Source organism: Mustela lutreola, chromosome 2, assembly GCF_030435805.1.
Source record: "Mustela lutreola isolate mMusLut2 chromosome 2, mMusLut2.pri, whole genome shotgun sequence".
Lineage (NCBI taxonomy): Eukaryota > Metazoa > Chordata > Mammalia > Carnivora > Mustelidae > Mustela > Mustela lutreola.
This window is the reverse complement of record NC_081291.1, coordinates 178,839,562-178,854,300: the sequence shown is the minus strand read 5'-3', so window position 1 is coordinate 178,854,300 and position 14,739 is coordinate 178,839,562. Positions and strand designations below refer to the sequence as shown.

Here is a 14,739-nt window from a genome sequence, read left to right as displayed (position 1 = left end):
TGCTGGACAATAATATTGGCTTCCTGTTTAGTGTTTTTCCTCTAGTTTCCTCTCCCTTCAGCCCATTTTCTACAACCAAATATTTAATTTAATAAACATCTGAGGATGACACTCCGTTTCTTAAAAGCTTTCAGTCCCAGCCTATTGTTTGAAGGACACAGCTGAAGATGTTTCACAGGGAACTGATCACTTGATGATCCAGGCCTTTCTAACATTTTTACTTTTCATGCTGCATTAATGTCCTATACACAGAACTTGCTCATGTTCAGAATGTTTTTCTTATCTTCTAAATCTGTTTATCTTGTACATAGTTTGAACTTAAGTAGTTATATTTTTGCAATATAAAAATTCCCCCCAATAGTTGCCATATTAGAGGAAATAAAATTAAAGTGTCTTCAGGCTAGTGTATGGTTTTATTTCAATTACCCTCACTGAACTGTCTTTTATAAATCATTAATGAATATTCTTTTTCATTTACACATTTAATTTCAGAGACCATCTATTAAGAATATGGAAACTAAAAATGCAACAGAGCTAGAAGAGTTTGTTCTCACAGGATTCACATATCAACCAGAGTGGCAGATTCCCTTGTTCCTGGTGTTCTTGGTTATATATCTCATCACCATTGTGGGGAACCTTGGGCTGATTGCTGTCATCCGCAATGACCCTCACCTTCACATCCCCATGTACTTATTTCTTGCGAATCTGGCATTTGTGGATGCTTGGTTATCATCCACAGTATCCCCCAAGATGCTAGTCAACTTCTTTGCCAAGAGCAAGATGATCTCTCTCTCTGAATGCATGATACAATTTTTCTCCTTTGCAATCAGTGCGACCACAGAATGTTTTCTGCTGGCAACAATGGCATATGATCGGTATGTGGCCATATGCAAACCGTTACTTTATCCAGTGATTATGTCCAATATGCTGTGCATCCAGCTGATAGTTTTGTCATTTTTAGGTGGCCTTCTTCATGCCATAATTCATGCTTCTTTTTTATTTAGATTAACTTTCTGCAATTCCATCATAGTACATCACTTTTACTGTGACGTTATACCCTTACTTAAGATTTCGTGTACTGATCCTTCTATTAATTATCTGATGCTATTTATTTTCTCTGGGTCAATACAAGTATTTACCATTTTGACTGTTCTTGTGTCTTACACACTTGTTCTCTTTACAATCTTAAAAAAGAAGTCTCTACAAGGTATAAGAAAAGCCTTCTCCACCTGTGGAGCCCACCTCTTATCTGTCTCTCTGTACTATGGCCCCCTTCTCTTCATGTATGTGCGTCCTGGATCTGCAGAGGCAGATGATCAAGATATGATGGGTTCTGTATTCTATACTGTCATAATTCCTTTCTTAAATCCAGTTATATACAGCCTGAGAAATAAGAAAGTCACAGATTCACTGAGAAAAATATTAAAGAGAAATGTTTAGATCTCATACTAATATCTATTCTCCTTTCATTAAAATGACAAAATTCTGTGGACTACTATTGCTATGTGTTGAGTAATAGTCATTATTTTTGCAGTTATAATTACCTTAGTCTTCAATGATTTGGAGGATGAACCTAATACTCTCATAAAAGAATTTGTGCATATTTTTCAAACCACACAAGAAATTTTATTATTATAAATATTTTTCAATATCTTATAGATTTATTTGACAGAGAGAGAGAGAGAAAGATACAGCAAGAGAGCAAACCCAAGCAAGCAGGGTGGGAGAGGGAGAAGCAGGCTTTCCGCCGAGCAGGGACACCCCCCACCCCGCACCTACCTAATGTGGGGATCAATCCCAGGACCCACGGATCATGACTTGAGCGGAAGGCAGAAGCTTAATGACTGAGACACCCAGGGACCCACATATAAGGAATTTTAATCAAGTGTTCATATCATACCTAAATAAAACAAAACAAAAATTAAAACATTTCACAGGCTTGTCTGTTCCTTGGTGTGATTTATAAATGCATTAATTACTAATATGGTATAGTGCCTCTGAACTGAACGTGATTTTGGTGTCTTTGATACTTATGCAGCTATATAGCCAAGACCCATGTTCCATTTAACTGGATAGTAGAGGCAGACTTGTGTTTGAGTGAACAGAGGAAAACCCCAAGAGTTCTGCCAGCCATCAAGGTTTTCTTTCTACTTTATTTAGGGCATGGTGAATTTTACCTCTCGTGTGGCTTCAACTCTGATAACCACAGAGAGAAATAAAAAGAAAAGAGAGCAATGAGGGAAGAAAATGACAAGGGTTTTAAGACAATGAAGAAAGAGGGTCAAGCTTTAAGAGATGCTTTTAGGCTAGTGTGCTTCTTAGAGGAAGTGAGAGGCAAGTTGCCTCTCACTGTCTATGATGCCTACTATAGACCCTTTCTAGCTGTGTTTGTATATTGTTAGACAGTCTCTAAAACTTCACTAATAAAGAAAGCTAACACATTCATCAAGGACTTAAGCTGGTGTGGACATAGACAAAAGTGGCCAACTTGGAACAAAGTGGTCTCAATATCGCTAGAATTAAAAAAAAAAAAAATTACGCTAGAAAGATTTTAAAATCAATAATATGTAGTTTTTGGAATGTGTTATTGACAATGAAGGGCTTTAAATGCATGTTACCAAAGTCTAAATAATCTTAAGGTGACTTAATGTCATAGTGGGTACCTAGTGGGTACTTACGAGAGATATGAATATTTATATAAATTATGGTTTTTTGTGCCTCAAAGTCCATAAATGTTATTTTTTATCATACTCCATTTGCAAAGTATACTGAGTAATCCATCTCAATCCACCTCTACCCTTCCTTTCTCACCACTGATTCCATACACAGTTCTACTGAGACCACTAAGCCTGTAATCCCCATGACTACCCACTTCTGTGATTTGCACTACTCTAATTACTTATCCTCTTTAGTATCAGTATCTGTATCCTACTGATACTCTCTTACTTCCTAAACTTTGTAAACGTAACTAATGTTAATGATACATTTTCAATAACATTTAATGGATTGTCTTTGTCACTAGGTTATGTAGTATAATATATGGTATATTTTTGTAGATATATATGTATCTGTCTACAAAAATATATGTATATAAATATATATGTGTATATATATTATATATGTGTGTATATATATGGTGAACATACAAAAATGTATGTGTGGACATATGTGTGTGTGTGTATACATATGCATATATATGTATACATATGCATATCTTTCTGCTCATGTGTAAGTCCAGAATATATGATATAGATCTAGTTAGATCTACACTTACATATATATCCACATAAGTATCAGTATCTTCTTCAGCCTGCATTTGTTCACCCTGGCATCATTTGAGGTTTTAAGTAAACCTTGGTTTAACACTGAAGTGCTTTTCCTCCAATTCTCCTAAGACCATGTTTTATACCCATATAGAATTATTGAAAGCCTTCTGGAAACACCTCATTCTTTCAGGTTCAATCGTTTGCCTATTTAGGTCTCCCCATAGAGAATAAAATGCTCCATGTCACTCCACAACTACTCATGTTTATTTGCAAGGAATGTGATGTTTTTTCTTTAAGGTCTAGCAATGTAAGTGTTATAGCTTCCTTGACGAATTTCCAGATTACCACAAAGAGGATAAGAATTCATACTCATTTGAAGTACATTAGTTTATTTATTCTTCTTAGATCACACCTGGCCTTGTATAGTACTTATTTTTGGTTTACACACTCTTTTAGAATATAACTCAGAAGTCCTAGTACTCCTGAACTTGTTCAGCATGTAGAACAGTGACTTACACATGAGGTCTTAAGTAAGTATTTGTGAACAACCTGTGAAATTTTAAAAATGTAACAGCATGCACACATAAAACACAATAGAATGTCATGTCACTTGTTTTCAGTAAGTTAATGAGCCCAGGGAAATAACTAGGTTGGGGATGGCTGCTGCAGGCCAACCCCTCTTCCTGTTTCTTTCATGACAATCTTGAGCATCATAGACATAAAGTGAATTCTTCCTCTTATCACTAGAATTAATTCCTTGGATGGAGTATGAGACAAGACCAAGGAGAAGCCCTTTCAGTAGATGCTTCCTTAAAGATATAACACATATAAGTATTTAAGAAAAATACTTATATTAAAAAAAGAAACACAGGGTGCCTAAATTGTTCAGTTCCTTAAGCATCTTCCTTCAGCTCAGGTCATTATCCCAGAGTCCAGAGATCAGGCTTCCTGCTCAATGGGGTGCCTGCTTCTCCCTCTACATCTCCTCCACCTCCCTCTGCTCCTTCATGCTTTATCTCAAATAAATAAATGAAATCTTTAAAGTGAATAAAGAAAAAAATAAAGAAAAATATCATTATCATGTACTTCTGGAGGTACAGATCACAAGATTAGACCAGGTCATCTGCTCTCTTTTTCTTTTCTTGAGAGATACTCCCAAGAGCTAGCAAAGCAACTGAATGGATTAATGTGCAGCTGTTTCTACTCTTTTATTTTTTTTAAAGATTTTATTTATTTATATGGCAGAGAGAGATCACAAGTAGGCAGAGAGGCAGGCGGACAGAGAGAGACAGAAGCAGGCTCCCTGCCGAGCAGAGAGCCTGATGCGGGACTCAATTCCAGGACCCTGAGATCATGACCTGAACTGAAGGCAGCAGCTCAACCCACTGAGCCACCCAGACACCCTGTTTTTACTCTTTAAACTTGAGAATTTATATCTTCCTTATGTGTGCAATTTATTGATTCTTTGCTTTATGATATTCCTATCATTCTGATTTGTCCTGTTAATTATCTAGACTTTTCTTGTTCTTTCATTTTTATGACCCCAAGACAAAAATAGTAATATAAACTACTACTGTGTATTTCTTCAGTCTCAGAAAGGTCTGTTTTCCTAATTGGCTTTTTCTTTGAATGAGAAGCCTGACATCCACCTGTGAGTCTGAGAATGTTACCTCTCAGGTCTGACTGTAGGCTAGAAGAGTATGGGACAGAGAGCAGGGGGTCTCTCAGAAGCTCAGACTTCCTCTGTAGCCTCCTCTTGTATATTTCAGGTCTGTAGATTCATTTCTTCTGGTTGGAACTTCAGTAAAATACCAACTGTCTTATTCCTTCCAGAAATCCATCAAAATCCTTTGTCCACCGATGTAATCCCATTCTCATTTCTGTTACAGCGCTATTCATTTTGTATACTATTTTTGTGATGTAAGTAGCATGTCAGGAAAGAGGTAAAAAATATATATCTGTGCAAAGTCCATATTATAGACAAGATATTCTATCAGTCTTTTAAAAAGAATATATGACATTACATATGTATTATTTAATAGATACTTAGATGTAAAGGATGATATCACAATGTTAAGTTTGTGTATTTGTCTAGAACAACTGCTGCTGATGTGGGATTCAGTCATCCCTTGGAAACACAGATTACATACTTTGCATAGTTTTTATTATGAAGGTTTATTTTCTTAAGTTGAAGATTTAAAAGAACTCAATTCCTGTAAAAATCTTCTGCACAGCAAAGGAAACTACCACCACCACCAACAACAAAAGGCACCCTACTGAAAGAGAGGAGATATTTCCAAATGATATGTCTGATAAACAATATATAAAGAATTTACACAACTGGACACCAAGGAAACCCAAATACTCTGATTAACAACGGGCAGAGGACTGAAATAGAATTTTTACCAAAGAAGATATAGATGGCCAACTGACACATAAATGGATGGATGTTCAACATCACTAATCATCAGGGAAATGCAAATGAAAACAATGAGATATCACCTTACATCTGTCACAATACTTATAATCAGAACCACAAGAAATAGTAAATGTTGGTTAACATGTATATAGAAAGGAAAACTTGTGCACTTGGTGAGAACACAAATTGGTACAGATACTATAAAAAACAGTATGGAGGTTCCTAAAAAAATTGAAAAGTAGAACTACTATGTGATACATTAATTCCCTTACTGAGTATTTATCGAAAGAAGGTGAAAACCCACTTCAGAGAGATATATGCAACTCGATTTTATTGCAACATTATTTAAAATAGCCATGATATGGGAGCAATTCATGTCCATTGGTTGATGAATGGATAATGAAGAAGTACACATACACACATACACAAAATGGAATATTATTTTGCCATAAAAGAGAATGACATCTTGTGATGTGCAGCAACATGGAAGGACCTAGAGGGCACAATGTTAAGTGAAATAAATCAGTGGGAAACAAATACCATAAGATTTCATTCATATGTAGAATTTAATAAAAAAAACAAATAAAAAAAACAAAAAAGACAAGCATACATAAAAAGTAGACTTAAATATAGAGAACATCGTGCAGATGGGAGGTGAGGAGGGGTGGGGGGATGGGTGAAATAGATAAAGGAGATTAAGAGTGTACTTATCTTGATGAGAACTGAGAAATATATAGCATGATATTGTACACATGAAAATAATATAATAATGTATGTTAACTATCTTGAATAAAAGTCTCAAAAAGAACAACTCATATTTAATATCTCTTTAAATGTAAATAATGTCATATACATACACTTTTCTCATCACATTACAATACTTTCTACTGTTCAGGAGATTGCTAACAAAATTGTCTTACATGGTATTCAAGGAAATAATGTAATTAGGTTAAGAAAAACATCAGTCAACACTAGAACAGTATTTCTCAATGTCTGCATTGTAGACCACCCATGTCAAAATCTTACTGAGTGTGTATATTCAGTATATGTCAAAATCTCTCTGGCATAGACATTCATGTTGTTCTTTCACAATGGTGGTTCATAAATTAGAGTGGGCATCAAGATCATGGGGAGAACGTGTGAAAGCATATTGATAGGCTCCATCAGTAGTGTTTCTGATTTAGTTATGCTAATGCTACTGGCTTGAAGCCATACTTAGGAACCACTGTTTTAAAATAATCAGTGAAGCCAAGTTTTTATAATAACAAATATTTAGAGACCAGTCAAAATGGAGTTTCTGAACATCCTCTCTCTCCTACTTAACCACAATATGTGAATATTTTGTGTGTTTGTGTGTGTGTGTGTGTTACCAATAAATGTTTTATTTTGCTTGCAGTAGCTTTTTGTTAATTGTACAAAATCATGTTTTTGCCATTTAAACATTATCACACAATCCTATTCTGAAAGACAAATGTTCATTAAAAACAAAGCAAAAATAAAAATTCACAACCTTAATTCACAACCCCTATGTCTTCTGAGATCCCTTGCCTGGTTTCTGATTAGCGGGAAAGGGCCAAGGTTGAGGGGGAGGGGTCAACACTAGTGTGGTCTCATTCTGTATATTCACTCGAAATGCTGACCTGAAAAGTGTGATTTTTGGAAAATGCAACCCAAGCAGAGGGAGAGAACATTGACATCCTTTAGGTGACTTCTCCTCGTTTTTATGCCACATTGCAAGCCCCTCTGGTCCCCTATCCAAGGAGAAATGTTAGGGTCTTGAGGATGTCTTGGGTCCACCTCTGAGGGTCAAATAGTTCAGACTGGGTCAGGTCCAGTTCTCTTCCCTCCCGAGAGACCCTGAGGCCCTGGAAGCATCGAAGACCATGCTTCTGGCTGAAGTGAAGACACTCGTTCCTGTTTCAAAAGCTGAGCCTAAGAAATGGCTCTTGTTTGTTAGGCTGGGTTTGGGCCAAAGAAGGGACAGAAAACACTGTCTCCACGGGAGGAAAATAAGGAAGAGAGAATGAAGAGGTGGGCAGGTGGGGAACATGTGCAGGAGTAGGCCGGAGAGGGTGAGACTGCTGTGAGGGGACCCAGTCAGAGTGACACTTGAGAACCAGGAGGCAGTTTGCAGCATAACGGAAAACAGGAAGGAGCCCCTCTCCTTCCTCTTCACTCCTCTCTGGTGGCCCTCAGTATCCCCTTCCCAAGTTATTCTAAAGGTTTCTACTCTCTGATTTGTACTTTCCTCCCTGCTTTGGGACAGTGAGTCCAAATTTCAATGGGACTCTTTTTTAAAGGATGAAGAATTGTGGACCTTTTATAACTTTCTCTTGGAAACCATGATTGAAAGTGATGATAGCCAATGAAAACTCCATTGCCTCATTTGGGTAAGGTTAATAGATGGATCCTTAGTTAATTCAAAAATGAGCTCTTTTTAATGCCTCAAATTTCCTTTTTCTTAAAATTATGCTCAGTTAAAAAATGATTTTTTAAGTAGAACAAACTTTTGGATCATCATTCTCAATGAAATTTCATATACAACATATTCCAGGGACACCTAGTGGCTCAGTCTGTTAATCAACTGCCTTTGGCTTAGTCATGATCTCAGGATCCTGGGATACAGTCCTGTATCAGATTTCCTGCTCAGTGGGGAGTCTGCTTCTCCTTCCAGCTACATGGATCACTGTTGTGTATCCTGATGACAGCATTCCAGCATTCCTCACTTTGGCTCCAAGACCTCTAGACCACCAGAGGATAAGATCAAGGGTACATGAATCAAAAATTATGCTGGTGGCCAAAAAATTAAAAAAAAAATGCTAGTGTATTCCTAGGGGTAACAGTGAGTGGTCCCACTGAACCAGTATAATACACTGGTTGCTGACTCATAAAACATACCACCTTTAGAAATACTCTAATGCTGTAAGGTATCACATGTAGTTATGCTATAAAGGTGTCTCCAAAAAGGCTATTCCACATTCTATCAAACAAGTTGCTTCAGAATGGAAGGGAATAGGATAAGACCAGTGAATTTTATGGTCATGGGTCCTTTGCTGCAGTCTTTGGATGTGAAATAAATTCCTTGTTCAGAAGATACACTGCATGTAATCCTATGATTTGGGGCAGTGGATAAGGAATTCTGAAAAGTCCAAGATGATGATTTTGGTAGAATAAATCAATTCAAAGGTAAATCTGTGTATAGAATAGGTGCCTTTTCTAGTAAGAGATAAAAACCAGTTCCCTTTTATGATGGAAACTTTCTAACGTAATCAACCTTCCACCAATTAGTTAACTGATGATTCTAATAGATACTGATATTTAAGAGACTCAGTATTATCTCAGCTCCTGGCTGACTGAGCACTCAGCAATGGCTGTAGCCAAGGTGGCCTAGGTAAATGAAGTCCATGATGTGAACACATGCATGACTTCCTTCCCTGACACTGGATCATTTTGTTCATGAATCCACTGGATGATGACAGAAATGTCTGAAGAAAGATGATGATTGTCCAAAAGTAGGTCTTTCCATCTACTTGATTTTTTAAATCCTTCTCTGCTGAGGTCACACTTTGATGATAGTTTTTATGAGACACAAATATCTTCATGATTTTTGGAGAGCTGTGTTTTCATACCTCTTCCACAAATTTCCTTGTCTTCAATTTCCTAGTAAAATTCCTTCAAAGTCTCTGATCACCTAGCAAACCTTTAGTCATAGCTCATGGATTGGTATGTAATCACACATCTGGCCATTTCTCTTTCCAGGGTGAGCAACCAGGTTCCCTGCTCCAAGTACTGCCACCTGGAAGATTTCCATTCACCTCTGTTGTACTGGAAAATCACAGAGAGGATTTGTAGTGTGGTAGCTGTCTACTTTTAGATGATGTCTACATTTTGTGCAGAAACATCTATCCACCAGGACTCCAATTTTCCCCCTCTGTCAATTGATCATAAAGAATTCCCCATGAGACCATAGGATCAGGCTAGGAGAGAGAGGCCCGTGCAGCAGGAAAAAGGGCCATAAGAATTTAGGCCACTTGTTCATGCAACTGCTTGTGTCTTCAGGGCCTGTTCTGGCTCTGACACACATACAGCAGTCAGTTTCATTTCATTTCACTGTAGAGTGTTCCCATGAATTCCCAACTTAATGTCTTGGAGGATCAAATGACATCCAGCTTGTAAGGATAGATTTGGTTGCATGTCCACTTAGTGGCCTGTGACTAAGCAGTCAGTCTTAGCTACAAGCCTGTTGCTGACCAATGGGTGTTTCTTAAAGCTAGAGTAGTTATCCACTGAGGATGGCAGGGCTTTGCTCCAAAATTCTAACAGCCTGCATTGTGGCCCATCTAGGAGGCCTATCAAAGGCTCCAAAGTTTCCTTACTGGATCTGCTACTTCAAGCACCATTGCCTCTGCTGAATCACATGGCCAAATTTGTGGAGTGCCATGGACAGCAACCTATACTTTTACAAAGCCTTTTCCTATTCTGAGCACATCTCAAAACTAGGGGTTTATTTGGTCACTTTGTGAATGGTCTGGTATAATACACCCAAATGAGGATGATACAGTGTCTAGAATCCACAAGAACCCACTAGGTGTTGACTCTTTTTCAGTTGTGGGAGGGCCAGATGAAGCAACTTATCCTTCACTTCAGAAGGGAAATGTCCACGTGCCCTATATCACTGACCCCTAGGAATTTCACTCAAGTATAAGATCTCTCTCTCTCTTTTTTTTTAAAGTAGACACCACACCCAATGGGAGGGTTGGAACTCAAACCCTCAGATCAAGAATTGCATGCTCTATGCAGTGAGCCAGTCAGGTACTCTGGATTTTGTTGGGTCTCTTCTCCCCCTCTGCCATGCACATTTCTTACCAGGAAGCATTGAACAGTTGCTACTTCTTGCTCACTGGTGTCAAACATCTAATGCCATGTGTGTACTGGGCCAGTTTGATATCTTTGTGGGAAAGAAAGACAACAAGAATCCTGAGAAATACTTGCACATCATATATCTGATAATGACTTAAACTTGTATATAGGAAGAATTCACAAAACACACTAATTAAAAAATAATTAACTCAAAAGAATTAACTCAATTAAAAACTTGACCAGGATTTCAACCAATAGTTCACCAAACAAGATATAAAGATATCAAAACAGGACACAAGAAGATGCTTTATACAGTGTGTTATCAGCAAAATGCATGTGAATACCACAGCCCACTTGTATAAATGACCAAGGTTGAGAAGACTACTCTTACTGGAAGCAACATCACAGACCTTCTGTGCTCAAGGGAGCACAGAAATTGAAGGGGTCAAAATTGAAGGGGTCAGTAGGTTTAAGCCATTTGCATTATGTTGAAGCCATCTCTGCACACCATCCTGCTTCCTCCACTCTTCTACTAAGTTTTCAGAATGACATTATTTTATCAGTGCTGTTTTCCCTCCTCCATTTTGGCTTGCACAAGCAAAATTATAAGGAAGCAAGAATATTGATCAATCAGTCTGCCAAAAGAGATGCTGTTAGCTTTCCCCTAGCTGCCATTGAAGTCCCATGTGAAGGCTGAACATTTTTTCTACTCTTCAAGTAGTAAATCACAATGTCTCAAAGAAGTAAATTTTTATTTTTCTGAAGGAAAGTTCATTGATAACTTACTTTGTAATACACAAAAGGCAAACGCAAACACATATACTACCATGTTCAAAATCCCTCTTTTCCTTTAAAATAGGGTAAAACACAAAGTCTTTGAATGAGCCTCCAAGGGCATGTGTGATCCCATCCATGCTGGCCTCCCCCACACCATCTGGTTACTCCTAGCTTCTCCCTTTGTAATCTGTTAGATTTCTGTTAGATTGTGCTATTCCCATGATCTGGGCTCTCTGAAAATCTAGCCCTCCAAGGACAAAGGCTTTGTGGGTGATACAAGTCCAGAGGCAGCAATCACCAGGATAGAACTGAAGACCCTCAGGCCTCACCCACATCTACTCATACAGAATCTGCACTTTAACAAGCTCTCACTCTGTAGGAGATTCACAGGCATTAAAATTTGAGAAGCACTGAGCTATGGCACTTCTCACTGTGGTGCTTTATCTTTGTTTCCCTTTGCATTTCCCCTGACCTTTGCCTACTGAGATTTCTCATCAGATTTCAGTTTAAAGTGTGGAGTCAGGTCTAGATCTGTAATGTGAGCTGTAGTTTGCATGAGGACAAGTTTCTGTTGGAGGCCAAGATAAGGCTTGAGATGAGGACAAAACCAGGCCCTGACTTGTGTCTCCCTTTAAGTCCAAATGCCTTAATAAAGGGTTACGGACAGGAAAGGTTGAGTAGCACTGTGAAAGGGTCTGTGCTCGCCTACGTGACTTCCCACACACTCTCCCTACAGAAGGGAACAATGTGTTCAGGGGCATGAATTCTTAGTTGGTCCTTGTTGTTCCTGTACCTCCCATAATCCACTCCCTTGGTTGGTTGTAACTTCTTGTATCAATAGTAGCTAATGGCATTAGCTGTGACTACCTGGCATCACCAGATTTCTTTGTAGTTAATGTAAAACTTGTTATAGGAACTTGAGGTTACCCCTTCTATTGTGATCTGCCTTATAAAAGCTTGTAAGATGCAGAATAAAATCGACACTGTTGGACATCCTCCTCAGTGCTCCTCCTGCCCCCATCTCTTTCTCTCTTAATTTCTTTTCACCATCCTCTTAGCCTCACATTCCTGGTCGAGTTGTTGCGCCGGCCATGACAAGTGGCACCCGAACAGGGACGTGAGCACATTTCAAGGGAGTGCGCATAGACAGGCAAGTAGTTGCCGGACAGTCAGGTAAGAGGAGCCCAGGTTGACGGGCGACAGCAGGAGTAAAATAATATGGGGCAATCGCAGTCTATGGAACAGGATCTTTTTGTTACGACATTGCAGGTCCTTTTAAAGCAGAAGGGGTCTAAGCACTCAAAGAAGGCCTTACACCAATTTTTTGGTGTGGAGTCTGATCTTTGTCCTTGGTTCCCTAAAGAAGGAACGGTAAATTTATAAATTTGGCAGCAAGTAGGGCAGAAATTAAAAATCAGTTGAGAATTAGAGGACCGTGTGCTTACCCTGAAGGAACCATGAAAGTTTGGGAAGATATTCCAGAGGCTTTAGATCTGCAACATTCTATAGAGTTAACCTCTATAGCTTCTAACTATATGAGTCTAAAAGAAGAGCGCCCCCTGGACCTAACACCCCCCACTCCAGATCTTCCCACCCAGGTCTCAGGTAAACATTCGAAACGGAGTGGAACCAGGTGGAATGTAAATCAATATTTGAACTAAATTAAGTTTGTTGGGTTAATTAGGGTAAACATGTCTTTTGAGTTAACAGTAGTAAATGTGAAACTTCAGAGTTTTTACTTAAAGTCAAATAAGCTCGTGTTATTTGTTAAAATCTGTTGAAATCTGTTAGCAAAGAAATGACTAAACTGATAGTTAATTGTCTGTCTCAAAGTTTTAATGGGTAATTGTTAAAGTAGATTTCAAAGTCTTTGCTAACCTGAAACTTTAAATCAAATGAGATAAAATGCTAGAGCGCTGGTCACTGGAACTAGGTTTGTGCTTTTGAAATCTGTTGGTAAACATCTTTTGTGCTTAACTGAAGTCTGTTGTAACAGCCCCGGGGCCACTGTCTGAGCTAGACCCATTCATAAAGAATGGAAGGGGAGACTGATAACCTCCCATTAGCCAGGGATACCCAAAGGGGAGGGTGTCCAACCTGTTTGAATCTGAAGAGTGCCTGACTCTGTGAATGTGTCTGTATGGCTCCACCGCTTCAGCTACGGAGTCTGAGAGGGCTGCACCCTGAGTCTCGTGGGTCGTCATATGGCATAACGGCATCTACTCCACGGAGTAGCCTGGTCCGGGGTTTATATGGATGGACCTTAGCTAAGATGCTCCTAAATTCTTGCGAGGGACACGAGCAGGACAGCTTCTGAAAGATCCCCCTCCCTTTGTCTGTGTCATCATTTACTTTGGGAGGGAAATGCAGAAAACTCAGTCTTAGGAAGAAAAGAGGAGACACTGGTATAGAAAGGCTGATGGAAATGAGAAAGCAACCCTATATGTAGGAAAGTAAAAGATACATAAGAAAGATTTAAGGAATGGGAGTACATTTTGTTAAAAGTAAGAGAAGGTAATTTTGTCCTAAATGAGATGGTTGATTGGAAGGAAATGACTTGGGACAAAACCTGAATGCAAAAGCAAGTTGTAGAAGGTTCATGAGGGGAAATCTTCAAAAAAGAATTTTAGGTATGGTCAGGATGGACTAAGATTAACTGTACACACAAAAAGGAGGGCCTAAAAGAATGAGTAGTTTTGTCTTAAAGTGAAAATGTCTGGTTACACCAGAACATGAAAGGAGATAAACCTGAGGGTATATAGTAAGTCGTAATAGAATCAGGGGAAGTGACTTTTATTTGCTTCGGTTTATAGGTTTTAAAGGAAACAATGAAATATGTTAAAAATTTGACCGTATTAGATTAGTTTTGGTGGATTTATTCACAAGAGGAGAAAAAGGACTAATGAATCTTTTCCTGTAAAATGTTTCTGTTCAAATGAGGCATAGTATTTAAGAAAGAAAGACTAAAGTCCTCTGTCATGGCAAATCTTTATTGATGATCCACTCAAGTACAAAACTTTCCTGGATTAATTAATCTACTGTTAAAAAGAAAATGTAAATGGCTTTCTCTTTGCCTGCCCAGAGTTGTAAATGAGGCCTCTTTGACTCAAGGCTTTTCCTTGATATGCTAAGTTACTCAGTACTGCTAAACCAAGGATAAACCTTGAGTTACATTTGGGTAACCACCCTAAAGGAAAGTCAAATGGGAGATGTTTGGGACAAATACAGGTCTTTGATGTGTTAAAATCCTGGGATCTGAAATGGGTAAAAATTTCCAGAAGTAAAAGCTGCATTCAGAGTAAACCAGAGTTAGTAACATGGGACTAGATGAACTGAAGGAAGTTGTAATGTGGTGGTTTCTTAAAGTTTTGTCTTATTTTAAACATTGCTGGTTCTCTAATGTTTGCTCTTCCAGAC

The 14,739-nt window shown here is 38.4% G+C and overlaps 1 protein-coding gene across 1 annotated transcript; it reads left to right on the top strand.

Annotated features, from left to right (window-relative positions):
- Positions 1-510: 510 nt before the first annotated feature.
- LOC131825939 (olfactory receptor 5H2-like) lies at positions 511-1,440 on the top strand. The gene has a single exon (XM_059165264.1). The coding sequence runs from the start codon at positions 511-513 to the stop codon at positions 1,438-1,440; it is 930 nt and encodes a 309-aa protein (XP_059021247.1).
- The last annotated feature ends 13,299 nt before the right edge of the window (positions 1,441-14,739 follow it).